The sequence below is a fragment of the Schistocerca serialis genome, chromosome 2 (assembly GCF_023864345.2).
Source record: "Schistocerca serialis cubense isolate TAMUIC-IGC-003099 chromosome 2, iqSchSeri2.2, whole genome shotgun sequence".
Lineage (NCBI taxonomy): Eukaryota > Metazoa > Arthropoda > Insecta > Orthoptera > Acrididae > Schistocerca > Schistocerca serialis.
In genome coordinates, this window is record NC_064639.1 from 869437727 (window position 1) to 869455708 (window position 17982).

A 17982-nucleotide genomic window follows, 5' to 3' on the forward strand; every position below is an offset into this window, starting at 1 on the left:
CTCCTCTCCCTTAATTTAATGATGTCTTTGCACAAAATATGAGACATACAAATAGTTGTCTGGCACTACAAAGATCGAAACTGAATGGTGTCATCATAATAAAATATTGACTTACTTTGCAATTGTTCTAAACATCTTTATAACTTAATTCTACTATGAAACATTTTGATTGAAGTACACCAGCCCAACATAGTATTTCTGCTGCTGCGCTTTAAATTTAAATTATGAACTACTTGGAAGAGCTCGTTTTTGCATGACTTCTATTTCAATGATTAGGTTCCCAGAAAATCCAAGGACTCACATTACAAGCACACTCTACATTATTTACTTAAGTGCAAAGTCATGCACAGTAATTATATGCAGTTATGTAACCAAGTAATTTAAACCATCAGAAACTGCTGAATTCTACCTTCTCTTTATCAGGGAAAGATGAGTCTACAAATGTATTGACTTGTTGTATGGTCATATTGTCCCCCATTACCTTACACAGTTCAGAGGCAACCTCTGCAGCAAGTCACAAATAAAATAGTCTTTCACCCTGACTTCTAATCTTCAAACTTAATTGCTTGCCACAAAAGTGGAAAATAATCTCATCACTTGCCACCTGGTTTTGTCAACATTATGGGCGGCAAACAAACAGTTATTTCCATGAGATCTAAGTGATCCAGGATGATGTGCAGTTCACTTCCTAATTTAACCAAACATGGGTTTGGTAGCAGCCTGGCTGTAATATCATCCAAGGCAGAGTGTAAGCTGGCATTTGACTAACGTGTTACTCCCTCTCTGGCAATACTTATATATGGGCGCAGCGGATGGCCAAATGAAATGTCTAGGCACAGTCAGCAGCATCTAAATAGCCTCTATCTCAGACACGTATTACCGTATTTACTCAAATCTAAGCCGCACTTTTTTTCCGGTTTTTGTAATCCAAAAACCCGCCTGCGGCTTAGAATCGAGTGCAAAGTAAGCGGAAGTTCTGAAAAATGTTGGTAGGTGCCGCCACATTTAACTTCTGCCGTCGAATTATGTAGCGCCACACAGGCATGCTTTGCAGGCACAAAGATACTGGCGACAAAACCTCTGCATCAGTAAATTAAAAAAAAAAAAAAGAAAAGGTGTAAGACGACCTTTTTTTCACCGCCCCGAGTTTAGACCACTGCATTTTCATACATTATCCAACGAAGTAAATACAAATTCCATATTGTTCATCTTTGAATGTAGCAGCATTTCAACGTACTACGAAAATTCGACTGGCAAGATTGTTTGGGATGTTTGTCAATATGGTCAAATCTACGTTCTGAATTTTTTCCTACCTGTGACAAGAGATCGTTGCTAATAAGAACTTTCATGAATTGTGAATCGCATGCAGTATTCTTTTCATCATAAGAATAATACCGTACGAATATAAACATGTTGCCATGTATTCTTTCGTGTTTGCTGCTATCTCATTTAAATCCTGTCTACCTAATAAACTACGAAACTAGGGTAAGACTACAGCAAACACGGAATAATATACATATTATGCCATGTTTATATTCGTATTGTTCTTATGCCTAATAGTGATACAGTCAGAAATGAAGCACGACAATTGACAAGATTTTTAAATCTAAGATGACTAATTTCTGTGCAGAATGTAATGTACTACAGAGGCGTCTGCAAAGATTTTCAACCGGAGAAAAATTGTCGCTAAACTCTCGTTCAGAACATCTTCTATCATACACAGTCTATTATTTGGTTCTTGTTGATCATTATCAAAGAAAGCAGCAGTGAAAGTAACAGCAAATAGCAAGCAGTCTCTTGCCATTGTTTCACTAATGAGACGATTAATTTTTTTTTTTTTTTTTTTTTTAATTGTAAGCGGTGGTAGCGCGCACAAAAGCAAGCCATGCCGCGAGCGGCGACAGGTCGTAAACACTCACTATCAGAATGCGACAAACAATTCCCTTATAAAACACCTGTCTGACCCAGAAAATGTGAATATAGGCGTCCCACAGGGAAGTGTATTAGGCCCAATATTGTTTCTTATATACATTAACGACTTCCCACAAAGTATCAGACATGGCGAAAAAATACTTTTTGCTGATGATAGCAACATAGTAATAACAGGTGAAAATCCAACACAACTGTCAGAAAGAGCAAACGAGGCTCTCAATGATGTCCACAACTGGTCATTAAAAAATAAAGTAACCCTAAATGTAAAGAAAACTAACTATATTAACTTCCAATTGAACAAAAAACACAATGCCACTAGAATAAAAGTTAATAATAATGAATTAGAATGTGTAACAAGTACCAAATTCTTAGGGATGAATGTAGACAGTCAACTGAAATGGACAAACCATGTCAACATTTTGGCAAAGAAATTATCCACAGCATGCTATGCTCTTAGAATCCTTGCACCGGTATGCAATAATACCTGTCTTAAAATAACATATTACGGATATCTACACTCAGTCCTCAGCTATGGGATCATGTTTTGGGGAACAAGTGCCAGTAACATACAAACTGTGTTCAAAGTACAAAAAAGAGCCATAAGGATAATAACAAATAGCAACAACAGGGCCCACTGTCTAGAATTATTTAGAAAGCTAGGAATTCTAACTGTTTCTTGTGAGTATATCTTTCAGAACATAATGTTCATTAAGAAAAATCTTAACATGTACAACACAAACAGCCTAATACATGACCATGAAACAAGAGCTTGTCACCACATCCATCTAGATATAAAGAACAAGGCAAAGACGCAAAAAAGTATATTTTACAATGGGATAAAACTGTACAACAAATTACCACAAGAAATTAAAGAAATAAATGAGCCCCTCACTTTCAGACAAAAGCTTAAAACCTTTTTAGTAAGTAAAAGTTTTTATACTGTAAAAGAATATTTAACATAGATGTAGATTATTAGCAACATATGACATTATCACCAAAATATTATGTAATTATAAATATGTGTATGACTAGTTATAAAAACTACACAAAATATGAGAAACCTGTTTAATTGTAAATGTAAATGTGTGCTCATGTGTTGTAATCTGACGACATCCATACAATATTTATTGTTCCACGGATGAATAAATAAATAAATAAATAAATAAATAACAGTACAGTAATGCATTTTCAGCTTAGAGCGACATCTATAACAAAGAGAATGACACTTACCAGATCAAAGTAAAATAAGCAATCAATTCAAACCAGACGAAGCACGTGAAAAAGGAATGGTACCCGTATAAATAGGTACGGAGCACCTGACGCATAGCAATGGCTACATGGTAAAGCTTAACTGCTAAGCTTAAGATTCGAACCAAACCTAAATTATGTCTCGTATTACAGTGGACCAACTTTGTTTCGATTTGGATGTGCGACCTAAAACTTTTCTCTCCCTTGGAATTTCGAGTCTCAAATTTCAGGTGCGGCGTAGAATCGGGAAATTTTTTCCTTGATTTCGAGTCTCATTTTTCAGGTGCGGCTTAGATTCGAGTGCGGCTTAGATTCGAGTAAATACGGTATTTAACAACTCTGTTGTGCACCAAGTTACAACCTTCATAATGTTTAGATGAATGAAGTTAAATTGGCTTTAGTTACTGAAAAGGTTTCAGCTTGACTTCATTGAAACTTTGCTGGCTAGAGGTTTTAGAATAGAATCAGCAGTAGAACATGACCTTTGAATTATTTCATTTAGAATCCTTGTATTGATTGTTATTTACATTAAAGTCTTGAAACTTGGTACAGTGGTATTATTTAATGAATGTAATAGAACTATCATTAATACAAATGACAGTTAATCTGTTATGGAGAAGGACATTTCTGTTCCAAATTTAGTTTTTAGTAAATTACTTGAAAACTCCTAGAGATAGCTTAATGGAGTCACATAGTTAATGCTTTTATATCAAACTGAGGCTGCATACAAATTTTCATCTTTCTGAGTCTAATATTTAGCACCTTCAATTTTTCATAAAAAGCTGATTTTGAACAAATTGTTGTTCTGATCAAGTTGAGACTTGTAACAGTTGATTGTGATATATGTTTGCCCATTCTGAACAAATTTTAGCTTTCTAGTTTCATTATTTATTGCCACTTATTTTGTTCTTAAAACAATGTATTTACTGAATCACATTCATTTGATCATTCTGTGATTTAACTGTTTTAACATTAATATACTGAAGCATATAATGACAAAGTTTTCAAAAGTTATTTCAATTTTTGATTTCACTCATAGATTATGGTGCAATATTTTGTATGCTACACACAGGTGCATTATGATAATGTGCCGCTAGTAACAGTGAACTGAGTTAAGTCCCACGATAATCGGTCACCTCTGTATCTCTCAAATCGTACTGTGCCTATTTCACCACAACATAAGATTTCCACTACTGTCATAATTACATCCAAGAAGTGAAAGTAGTTATCTGTGCTGATAATACAACAACCATTATCAAGCCTAATGGAGAAACTTCAGTACTAGAAAACGTAACTAAAATTTTGCTGAACATGTATTATTGGTTCTCTGCAAGTGGACATTCACTGAACTTCAATAAATATAAAACTTGTAATTCTGGACTGGACAATGCCAACCACACAATTAGAAAAATGCACTCATTCCTCACTAGCAGAAACTTGGAAGGATCAAACACAGAACTTAATTTAAGGAAGAAATAGGTGAGAATGTGTGTCTGGTGCACAGCATTTGTATGAAAGTGAATCGTGGACTATGGTTTTTAACTACAAAAGAAGAGAATAGAAACTTTTGAGATGTGGTATTACAGAAGGATACTGAAAATTCATTGGACTGTTAAGATAGGGAATGAGGGGGTTCTCCAGAGAATCAGGGAGGATAGAAATATATGAAAACTTTGAAAAGAAGAAGGGTGCGGGGTCACAGGATACATGCTACGACATCAGGGAAACCGTAAGTGAAGAAAGAGACTGGGATACATCCCAAAAATGGAGATAAAACAAAAGCTGATGAAATTGCAACAAACAAATCATTGTGTCAAGGATGTTCAGTACCAAGTATTCCTCTGAATATTTACATTACTAAAATCATTCAGTACTGGAAAAAATACACAACCATGTCAAAATACCAGAAGACAGCGTTTTAAATATTTTTTGCAGATGATGCCCTTTATTACAAGAAAAAGTTGATAATTTACAATGTGCACTTCACCACTTTAATCATGACATGTATTTCATCACTTTAACTGTGACTCTGAAACATACCTACCTCTAATTTCTCATTTTCACTCAGTCTCACATCAGTGGAAATCCAATGAATTGGTGTAAATTGGTTGTGTGGCAAATTCTGCCATGATATACACAACACGATGTTCAATTAACACATTTACTGCTAGGGTTCTTGACAAGAGCCAGATGGCTTTATTAATGTTCCTTTTCAACACAATATGTAACAAAATTACAGTTTCCTTCTGAATAAGATGATTTTATGATTACCAAAACCTACATCAGGGGTTCAAGTAAACCTTTCTTACACAACTGGTTGGATGATTTTTCTTCCTTTCCAAGTTTCCACATTTATTGTCACTTATAGCAATACAAAGATCAGTTTCAGATTTCACTCGAAATGTTGTTCACAGGCAAGCACTTTCAACATTCTATTAATCAATATAATGTCAGCAGATTGTTTACAGTGCACTTCCACAATTTGAGTTCTGACAGATTAATATCACACCATTGGTTTCATTTTACATGGTCAGTTAACACACCAGATTTACTGATACAGAAGATAAATATGCAGACATTCATGATGTTGATAGAAAGATGCGACCAGACAAATGTCCACTGACTGACTCCAGGAGTTATTAAAAAATAGTAAAAGTTACTATTGAGATGTTGATCAGATGAATATGGGCAGCAGATTCACATGGAGATGTTAGTCATGTATTAGGTGACTCTCATTACCTAAACATTAACGTGGTAGTTGCTAGCGGTGTAGTTTTTATGTACATTGATGTTGCTTGTAATAACGGTGGTGGCAGACAGCAGGCTTTTGAAGAGAAGGGGTATTTATAAATTGGCATGAAGATGATTTGAGAATTTGAAAACTGCACGTTTCTTTGTAGAAATGTATGATTGAAATACATTAGAGTGGCAGATAATTGTTCAGGCAATAATTTGATTTACATAATAAATTGTTGATCAAAAAAATAAAAAAGTTTACAGAACTATTTGCTATGCCTTTGTTGTGAATCAACAACGTAGGAAAAGAGAATGCAACTTACCGTAAAGAAGGCACATCACATTGCAGTTATGCACAATTAAGTCTTTTAATTGTGCCTGTCTGCAACTTTGTGTGTCTTCTTTATGGTAAGTAACGATTTGTCTTTTCCTGCATTGTTGATATTCCTGCCTGGAGTTTCCATATGTTGTGAATTACCTGCTAACAAGTTGTGCCAACTTTATGAAAAGGATAAATTACTACACACCATTTAGAGGAGACTTTGACTCTCAGATAGGCACAGCAATAAGTCCACTACATATTTAAGCTTTTCGTCTAAAGTAGAAAACACACACACACAGTCTCACAGGCACGACTCTCACGCACCTGACCACTATCTCTGGCAGTGAGGGCGGCCTTACTGTGATCAACTGTGCTTGATGAGAGAAGCAGCCCACAAGTGGTGGGGGTGAGGAGGAGGCTGGGATGAGGAGGGGGAAGGATGGTAGGGTAGTGGTGGGGGAGTATGCAGGGACATGGTGTGGACAGGGTAGGGCTGCTAAGTGCACTCGTTAGGTTTGAGGGGAGGGAGGGGGTAGGTGAGTTGAAAAGGAGAGAAGTAGAGGAGGGGTAAAATATTTGTGGGTGCCGCATTGCTGGAAAAGAAGGTTGTGTAGTGTTGGAATGGGAGCAGGGAGGGGGTTAGGCAAGTGAAGGACAGGGACTAGTGAAGGTTGAGGCCAGGGGGTTGTGGGAATGTAGGATATATTGCAAGGAGAGTCCCCACCTGCACATTTTAGAGAAGGTGGCATTGGTAGGAAGGCGTTAGTTGGTGCAAGCTGTGAAGCAGTCATTGAAGTGAAGCACATTGTGTTAGGCAGCATGTTCAGCAGCTGGCAGTCCAGCTGTCTCTTAGCCACAGTTTCTCAGTGGCCATTCATGCAGACATGCCCACATAGAAAACAGCACAGTGGTTCTAACTTAGTTTATAGGCTGCCAGCTTTGAAATTATGGTAAATTATGCAAATTCATAATTAGTGGCTTAACTGTTTAATGATGGCTGTCATTCGGGCCAGAAAATTTAGAGCAACAAAGTATAGTGGTAAAGTCAGGAATCAAACAGGTATAATGGCACAAAAGGCAACAGTAATTTTGGGTATATCCGGAATTCAGTACTAGTTATGTATTAGGTTAATTAGTTTCCGGAAAATTAAAAAATTTCGCTTAAAGTCTCGCTGTCTAATGGTATGTGTCAGTATGTCCAAAATTCCTAATTAGCTCAGTCTAAATCTACCATTGCTTTTGTGATAATTTCAGTTATTCATTACTTTGTTAATATGGCTTCCAGAAAAACTAAATACATCATTGTAATTGCCATACTAAAAATGATCATCAAAATAAAGAATTTGACTGGAATGTGGTCTGAATAATGTTTTGATAGATTTGAGCATACACTGCTGACACACAATATGGGTAACTAGATTCAGGTGAAAACCAAGGAAAAGAAAAAAGAATTAATGGGAGTCAGTAAGAGCAGATAGAAGGATTCCAGCATGCTCTGTTTCAAGACTAAGATGAAAGTGATGATTTTCTGAAGCACAGATCTGGTTCAGACGAATCACTGTGGACAACACTATTACGGAACAAGTGTCACCCTTCAGTTATTTGACCCAGGCAGTAATAAATATCTAGATTTAAAACAGGCTAGATGTGGATTTAAATGTGGTACAGTGTGTAACATATCAAAAAGAAGATAAAGTGACCATAGGAGCACATTCTAAAGGGAAACCTACATAATCTTTTTTCAGTTCCTGATGCTTGTGTTGTAAATAGTCAGTCTCTTTTCTGAAAGAGAAATTTTCAGGTCTCAGCAGCACATGGGCATTTCATTAAATGCAACAGCAACATGTGAAAATTTATGCTTGACCTGGGCATGAACCAGGTATATGTGTCCTTCTGGACATCTGCAAGAATAGACACCACATATACAAATACATACATATATGCACCTTGATGTCGAAATGATATTTTCTGTACAGTGCAGAAGCACTCACTCATCCGAACCCTTGTGAGGCTCAGCTGAATATCTGTGAGCAAATAGGGAATAATGGATGGAGGGTGCTATATTGTCAGGGCTGGATGGGAAGTGTGCTCGTATGGCCAAGGCAGTTAAGGCAACCGTTCTAGAGAGGCAGGGCATCTGGGTTTGAGTTCCAGTCCAGCAAAACTTTTCATATAGCACCATTGCATTTAATGCAGTGCCTCTACGCAGCTAAGCTCTGAAAATTTATCTTTCATTCCATATATATGACTGCTGAATCATACAAATGGTGCCTGTTCTTTTGGACATCTTCTCTATGTTTTCCATCAGACTCAGCATAAGTTTTTGAGTATTGCAGTCCTTCTTTCATACTTTTATTGTGAGCTTTTTCTCCCCTCATAAATGGATACCCAAACTCAGGCATGGATCCAGGACAGAGGTCACAGGAGTCGTATGCCCTTCCCAAAAATCAATTTACTAAAAGCATTTATATTTTCATATAAATTAAATTCCAATTTTTCAGTCAACTTTCAGAAAATGAAATAGTGTTGTCACTAAGGGTTCCGAAAATGACATAAACTCTGAGTAATGTTTTCAGTTGCTTTCCTGAATGTTAGCCTGTATTGGTGAGCCCTGTCCTTACCAGGTGCAGGAAACATTGCAGCCATGTAAAGGCATCCATTCACAGGCTGACTGTACTTATTGCTAGCAACAAATCCAACACATTTTCAGACATGATGAATCTTTGTCAACCCGTCCCCCTCTCCCCCTAAACCCACACCTGCAGTGAAACTTTTCTCCATTTCTTGTCTCTCATTGAAAAAATTATTACTGTAAACGTATGGACATAATTTCAACAAAATAACTGTTACTGTCCTGAAAACAGTGTCAGTATTGGTGCCATGTCTCACTGAGTTCTTTGTGCTTCTCAGTTATGATAATGTTCTAGAAATAAGAGAACAAAGCAAATTATATAAAATCTTCAAGTGTAATATCTCTCACATGCAATTTTTCCCCTATTTCTCTCTTGACAGAGAAGGTGAGAAAATTAGGCGATGGCAAGAAATAAAAATCCGACAACACAGATTACTCGCTGAAGCTGATCAGACAACACCAGCTCATATTGAACAGATAATGAAATCTGGATTTACAATGAGTGATATTAAAGGTAAGCATGAAGTACACAATCTTTTATGTTTATGTTGCTCTGCATATCTTGCCTAATCTATGTGTAATAACTTTTAACATGTTTATCCCAACAGGTCTCCAGCGAGGTTATTCAGAAGATGTTGTAGAAGCAGATGAAATTATTATGAATGGACCAACACCTGATTCACCACAATCACCTAGCAAGCTTAAAAATAGACCATCTAGACCACCACGCAAAGGCTCGTTGTCAAGAAATGCTACTTATGATAACATGGAAAATGCATTGACAAATGGAATGTTGGAGCCAGGTATGTTTCAGACATTATCATGGAACTGCAAAGGTAACAAAAGTAAATCTGGCCTGTGAGTATGATATTCGGAAGAGTTCCAAGGAAACAGACAGAAAGTATTTGTAATACAGCTAGTTTTCAGTGGATATTCGTTATACTTATTTTGTTTCTTGTGTCCTGTAGTGTTTTCAGAGCTGCCTTGAGAAGGAAAAAAAAAAATGTAATAAAACAATGTAGTTCTCTGTGCGGTTGATGGTTTATTGATAACACTCATTTTCCCATACACTTGCTCCTCAGTTATCAAAGGTTACAGATTTTACATTACCAAATGCAGGTAACCACTGGCAAATATTTGAATTAGAAATACTCTAAGATGGCTGTTTAGTTTTTCTTCACTGCTACTGGTCAGGCTCTGATGGGTATCATTCAGGCACCAAATCTTTTCTGCCATGTCCACTGAAACAAATTAATTTTATTCTTGCTACTAAAAGAAGTTTTCTTCATCAGAATTGGGTTGACAAGTGGAAAACTAGCATCTCATGATGGCTTGACAATGTCTTAATGACTTGAATTAAATTCCAAATTTCTTCTTACAAGGGGACTGCACCTACCTGCCATCACCAATTTTGCCCAAATTTATAGTATCTGCAGGGCTTGGTCAGAAATTAAAGTAACGGAAGTGGGAGCTCCAGATGTCCAAGTGTTTAGAAAGAAATAGCACTTATGTCGCATGTTGGTTGAGGCATGGGTCATTTACTTAGTGTGGTTTCCAAGCAGCAGGTGGTGCAACATAAAGAGTACAGAAGCATAATTTGAAGATCATGGGATTTAGTCCCTATGCAGAAACTTTATTTTATTTTCACTTTTTACATTCCTGACACTACAAATAAACTGAAATAATGCTCATTGTATTGTATTTATTAATATTTTCATAAAAGGCTTGAAAAGGTAAATTTGGGATTTTAAATAAAATTCAAGGAAGGGACTGTAAGATATACATAGAAACATTGTATATAAAATTAGATACTTTTAATATTTTACAGTTGATCATTTACAAATTCTGGACTAATAATCATAAAAACAAGGGAAGCAGTAATTTTTTTGCTATCTTGCTCACGTTATAAATGCTGCAGATTTACAATTACATGGTTGTGTTACAGTTTTTATATGAAACAAACTTTGTTTACATTCATAACAGATTCTCTCTCATTGCACAGTTTGGCAGTACACCAAGCGTAAATATCATTTGTCCAGATATATGAAAGGACAATTTGTGATGTACAATGGAATGTATTTTGACACAGTCTTTTTGGGATGTAATTTCTTTCTGTCTCTCAATGAAATAAGAGCTGTTTTGAAGATTTTTAATCATATTCTTTAGGTGATGATACAAATAGACATTGCAGGGTTGCACTAGCAGTGTGCATTTGGGGAACCACTTTAACACTAAATGACGGCAATCGTTCTTCCTCTTGAAAAATCTTGTCATACAGTTTTACATTTCTTTGTCCTCCCCATGAATGGGTTAATAGAAGAAATTTGTTCTCCTGCACATGGGGATTCATCAAATCACATACAATATTTTTAGCATTATTTCAGTGTATTTGCATTGTAAGTAATGTAAAAATTGAAAATTAAAAAGGAAGTTCGCTGAAAGGGAATAAGTCCCACGATCTTTGAATTACCATTCTGTACTCCTTTCACAGCACCAATTGCTGCCTGGAGAGTTGCTAACATAAATGTCTCATGCCTCACTCACCCCACATCATAAATGCTAAATTTTCTAAACAGTTGTCCATCTGGAGCTCCCACTTTTCTCACTTTCAACCTGTGCGTATTCATAAACTTGGACGAAATTGGTGATGATAAGTAGACGTGATCCCCTTGTTAGTGTGTTATTAACTGAGGTCATAAAACTGTTGTGGTATTCTGCTCATTAGATATGAACAAATGAGCATTATGACCACTGCCCACCGCGATGTAGGTTATTAGCTGGTGGTGTTGCATGCACATGATGCAGTAACAAAAGAGTGTAAGTGGAGCAGACACAAATGGGGATCACCCTATTGAAGATATGGGTTGCAAATGGGAAAATCAATTGAGATAAGCAACTTTGTCAAAGGGCAAATTATTATTATGCAAATCCTGTGAATGAGTATCTCAAAAATGGCAAAGCTGGTTGATGTTCACGTACTGTCATGAGCATCTATGGAAAGAGGTAGAAGGACATTGCAACTACCGTTACGCGCTATATCATTGGATGTCCATGACTTTTCACAGAATGTGGGGTTTGGAGGCTTGTGTGCTCTGTAAAGTAAGATAGATGGTGATATGTGGCATCTCTGCCGAAAGAGCACAATGCTGGTGCATGCACAAGTGCTTTGTTCATTGTACATTGTTGAACATGGAGCTCTTTAGCAGATCACCCCTGTGTGTTCACATGTTGACCCAGTGATGGCACAAGGACATCGGGATTTGAGTGTCGATCAATGGAAATGTGAATAGAATGAAATTTTCACTCTACAGCGGAGTGTGCGCCGATATGAAACTTCCTGGCAGATTAAAACTGTGCACCGGACCGAGACTCGAACTCAGGACCTTTGCCTTTCGCGGGCAAGTGCTCTACCAACTGAGCTACCCAAGCATGACTCACGCCCAGGTAGGAGATGAGGTACTGGCGGAATTAAAGCTGTGAGGACGGGACGTGAGTTGTGTTTGGGTAGCTCAGTTGGTAGAGCACTTGCCCGCGAAAGGCAAAGGTCCCAAGTTCGAGTCTCGGTCTGGCACACGGTTTAAATCTGCCAGGAAGTTTCAATGGAAATGTGTCAGGTCTTTGGGTGAATCATATTTTTGCTGCAGTAGGGTCATATCCAAAAATGCTATCATTGAGGTGAACGGTGTCTTGAAACATACAGCATGTCACAGACACAGGCTGGCGGGAGCAGTATTATGCTGTGGGAGACATTTTTCTGTGTTTGCGTGGGACCTGTGGTAGTAATCAAAGACACACTGACAGCCATGAACCACCTGCATCCCGTGTTGCTTGATGTCTTCCCCAATGGCAATGCCATCTTTCAGCCGTATAATTGTCCAAGTCCACAGTGGTTTGCAGAACATTATAGTGAACTCACATTTATATATCTGCAATCAAATTCACCTGATGCAAATCCTATGGAACCCATCTGGGTCACTATTCGGCACCATCTCTGCGTACACAAATCAGTGGACCATTATTTATGTGAATTACACAACTTGTGTGTAGACGTCTAATGCCATATCCCTCAACAGACCTACCCACAAACTGTTGGATCCCTGATGTGCAGAATCAGTTATATATTTCATTCTAAAGATGGACAGACAAGCTATTAAGCAGGTGGTAAAAATGTTTTGGCTCATCAGAGTATATTGTTTTTTAATATGTGCATTGTGTTCATCTTTGCTTCTCACACATCCATCAACAACAGCACAGGCTGCATAGTATACAGGGTGACACAGAAGAATGGGAACATTTCCACAATCCAGTAAAACTAGAAGTGATGAAGGACAGAAATTGCATTTATAGTAATTGAAACCTTACAACTTTGCCAATTTACAAAACATTGATGGCATTTATCATTTTTTAAAATTTACGTCATTTATATGGTGTCCTGTATGAATAAATTCGTGAAATCTGCTGTTGAGATTCCTCATTGACCTCTGCAACATCTCAGCTGGTATACTATGAATTGCATCCCAAATTCTCTGTTTTAACTCATCCAAGGTTCCTGGTCGAGTCATGTAGACTTTGCTCTTGACGTAGCCCCACAAGAAAAAAAATCACAAATGGATAAATCTCGTGACCTAGAGGGCCAGGGAATGTTAATGAATCGTGAGGTCACATGGTTGCCAAACAATTCTCGCACATATGCCATTGATTGCCGTGCAGTGTGTGATGTCACTCCATCCTGTTGAAACCAGGCTTCTTGAGCATTTGAAAAGTTGTTCTATGCAGTTGTAACAAAAGTTCATAACATCTCCATGTAACAATCAACATTGACAGTTTTCTTCACCTGTGAAAAAATATGGTCTGATAATCCCATGTGATGAAATACCACACCATACTGTCACTTTACTAGCACGTAAAGGGCGCTCATGAACGTCATTAGGATTTGTGTTTGCCCAGTAATGGTAGTTCTGCTTATTCACATAACCTGTGAAATGAAAATGTGCCTAATCTGACATCCACAACTTGATTAGAAATTCATTTTCACTGTTTATTTTTGTTATCGCTTGTTGACAGAATCCTAATCGTAACTGGTAATCATTGTCCTTCAATTGTTGCGCCTTTTGTAGTTTGTATGGATGAAATTTTAAATCAAGATGAACAATTCTGTGAACACTCTCCTGGGACATTCCAACTACTGCTGCTTGCTTATAAATTGAATGACGTGGGCTCTGTAAGACAGACGTACAACATCAACATTCACTGGAGAATGCACACTTCTTGTTCGTTCTGTTGGTTTCTTCTTGAGGGCAGATCCAGTCTCTTCAATGTTATTAATCCAATATTTTATCGTGTGTTTCAACAGAATGGCATCGTTATGCCCTAAATTATAAATACGTCAAAACTCCCTCTGCGCTGCTGCCAAACTATCATTGTTTTTATAAAACATTTTTATGGCTAATGCATGCTGTTGCCAATTCCCCTAATCCATGATTGCTGAAATGGCAGACTGTTGACTTGCTAATTGTCATGATCCCACAGTGCTGCCACCTGCCCATGGCTGCCACTACTCATTTCAAACATTCCCATTATTCTGTGTCACCCTGTATTTGCATGGCATCATCACATTCACTTACCATCAGCAGTTACACTTAATACAGTCTCCTGATGAGTAGCTTCCAGTGCTGAAACAGACAGAAGATGTTCTGCTCCATAGGTACCAATGGTTTTTCTTACACTGTTGTTATGCTTCTGTGTATCAAGCCCTGAATGTTAATACTGTTGTGCCAGTAGTCACATCAAGTTGTTAATATACAAACTTCTACATCACATCATCTTTTCCATTTTTGAAAAGAGTGTTCCTTATGAACAGCAGGCTCTACAGAATTCCCTAAGACTCTCTACTCTTTCGTTTTTTTTTTTTTTTTGTTTTTCCCCTTCCTCATATTGCTCATTAGTAATGTTGCACCTTTTTCTTCCTCAATTATTCTACTGGTGTCTATTACATTCTCATCATGTTTTAAATTCTGGATTGAATACTGTAGGAGTTAACAAAAATAGTATCACCAGTCATTTGTGGATTTGAGTTTGTTTGTGGCTATCTTATTTTAAAAGACGTAAACGAGTGAAAAGAAACAATGAATACACATAAAAACTTGTAAATGAAGACATATATGAACTTAGTAAACATTACAAGGTTCTCTTTTGTATAGAATTGTGTTTGTTATTGTTTTATAGGTAAAATTCATAGGTCAACAAGTGATATGGATCTAAATAGATACAACATGGATGGGATGGTAAATAACCAAGATGCTATCCGAGATGACAAAAAGAAGAGAGGTCGTTCACCATTCAGGTAATTAAAAGTCACTTTCTGGCTGCAATTGTGGGTTAAAAAGTAAATTTTGGTTCCGCTTGAGTGTGCTCACGTGTGCACTTGTCTACGTATGTCTGGGGGAAAGAGCATAAAGGACTTGACAAAGAGCTAATGACTGTAGTAAACATACTTTGAAAGGCAAAAATCAGAAGAGTCCAAAGATCTGTAAGTATTATGATGTACATCACCACAAAACCTGCATACAAGTAATTTTGTTGGCTACCACGACTCAGTTGAAACTGAAGGACACCCCGTCAAAATGAGAGACAGTATTTCCCCTTATAGCACTGTAAGGGATTGAACTAAGGTCTGCTAATTAGCTAGTAAGTTAAGGGTATGTTTTCTTTAAGTCAAGCTCAGAAAACAGGTCTATGCTAGCAAGAATGTTTCTGTATCTCCCTGAATCTCACCACTCAGCTAACCACTGTAATATGGTCATAGACCAAGCTGTTCAGGCTCTCGAGCCTCCTGATGAACTGTGGAGTGTTCACTGCTCCACAGAGTGTTGTTGCTTGTTGTGAGAAATCAAATGGATCTGCACAGTGAGTCTTGTTATCTGACAATCACAGGTAATGCAGCTTACATGACTGCTAACATCATGTGAAGTAAAGGAAATACGTAATAAACAACTATGTTAAAATATATAACATATTTGGCTTCTTCATCATAACATTTTCTTTTCAAAAAACAAACAGATATGTCAGGTGCCCATATGTGATTGCAGCCTTAATTTGAAGGATACTCATCATTGTTGTGTCCTAAAGAAAATGTGTTTCTTTGTTTTTTATTCTTTTTGTTGCCTGTCAAATGCATTTAGATTTTCCTGAGCATAATAATGCCTGCTCTCATGAAGCTTAAAAATAATCCAGTGCTTGCAAAATCTTGGTTTTGGGCTGCAGGAGCATGAGTCATATGGCCTTGATGAAGCTCCAAGTGATTTTCACTTGGCCCAACGAAGCAGCACCTGAATGAATTCAAGTTTTCATTCGATCACTGGGTTGTGGGGGCACTGTAGGAGTGGGTATATACAATAACACAAAGCATCTTCCAGGAAGGCATTAAGCAGCTTGTCAATAGGTGGACTAAGTGCATAGAGGTTGAAGAAGATAATGTAAAGAAATCATGTCACTTGCAATGTTGTTTTACCAAAAAAATATCTTTTTTAAAAAGTGCCATTACTTTTTCACTTGTCCTCGAATGAGATCATTGGGGTGTGAATGCTACTTTTAGTTCAAAAGTCTTCTCCAAATTCACTTTTTAGTTTGTTTTTCAAATGAGAGACAATAGTTTCTGGAACACCATTTTTGGTTACAGAATGGAGTGTGTCCTATAGCAAATTCATCTCCTTTGTGGGTTCACTAACAGCTTCAAAAATATCAAGTTATAGCGCAATTGAGTGCTACCACATCTGCAAGTTCATCAGTTAATTGCAGTACCATAATGACCCAATGCTGAAATATTAAAAGCTGAGCATGGTCAGATCATCATCATCATCAGTTATCTGCTATATTAGCAGGTCCTTTGCCTCTCCATTTTCTGTGATCCATTGCTTCCTTCTTGAGGCTGCTGTATGTTGTACTGTCCATCATGTCATCCAGCATCTGGAATCTCTTCCTTCCTCACTTCCTTTTCCCTTCTACATAACCTTCTAAAACTGTTTTTATCAGTCCGTCATTCTTTCTTAATATATTCCCAATCCAATTTCTTTTTCTTCTCTTTATTACATCTAGTAACTGCCTTTTCTCTCCAACTCTTCTCAGTACTTCTTCATTTTTTACTCTGCCCATCCAACTTATTCTTTCCATCTTCCGCCATGTCCAGATCTCAAAAGCCTCCAGCCTTTCTCTGTCTTTTTTCCTCATAGTCCATGTTTCAGCGCCATATAGAAGAACACTCCATACAAGACATTTTATGAGTCTCTTTCTGAATTCTCTGTCCAGACCGCTGCAGAAGATTCTCCTTTTCTTATAAAACGCCTCTTTTGCCGTTGCTATACTTGTTTTAATTTCTGTGGTGCACTTCCAGTCGGTGTCTATCCTGCTTCCAAGATACTTAAAATTTTGCACCAGTTCTAGTGTTTCTCCATTCAGCACAATTTTTATTTCCTTATTTCCTCCTATTGCCAATACTTTTGTTTTATTTGTGTTAATTTTCATTCCATATTTTTTCCGTTAGTTGCAATGGTGTCCACCAAATCCTGTAATTCTTTTTCCCCTGTGGCTAGAAGGACCATGTCATCGGCAAATCTCAAGCACCCTACTCTTCTTCCTCCAATTTCTACTCCGTTGTCATCTAATGAACATTGGTCAATCATATTTTCCAAGTACAGGTTGAAAAGAGTAGGTGATAAACAGCATCCTTGTTTTACTCCTTTCCCTAGTCTGATCCAGTTTGTACTTTCTCCTCTCACTTTAACTGAAACTTTTTGATTAAGGTACAATGAGTTTATAAGTCTTCTGGTTTTCCAGTCCGCTCTCTTTTCCCTCATAATAGTCGCCAGCTTGTCCCAAACCACATTGTCAAATGCCTTTTCTAAATCGATGAAGCACATATATAGATCTCTTCCTTTTTCAAATAACCTTTCTCCCAATATTCGTAGGAGCCCTATTGCATCTCTGGTGCCCGTATTCCATCTAAAGCCAAACTGCTCCTCGCTGAGATTCTCCTCTATTACTTTTTCAAGTCTTTTATTAATTATTCTTAACATCACTTTGGCTGCATGTGAAATGAGGCTGATTGTCCTGTGCT

General features: G+C 37.4%; 1 protein-coding gene across 1 annotated transcript in view; it reads left to right on the forward strand.

Annotated features, from left to right (window-relative positions):
* Positions 1-17982, forward strand: part of LOC126458188 (ryanodine receptor) — a 740760-nt gene that overhangs the window by 359985 nt on the left and 362793 nt on the right. The window contains exons 30-32 of the mRNA XM_050095064.1: positions 9251-9384; positions 9479-9673; positions 15096-15213. Of these exons, the coding sequence (XP_049951021.1) occupies positions 9251-9384; positions 9479-9673; positions 15096-15213 (447 nt within the window). The remainder of the gene's footprint in view (positions 1-9250; positions 9385-9478; positions 9674-15095; positions 15214-17982) is intronic.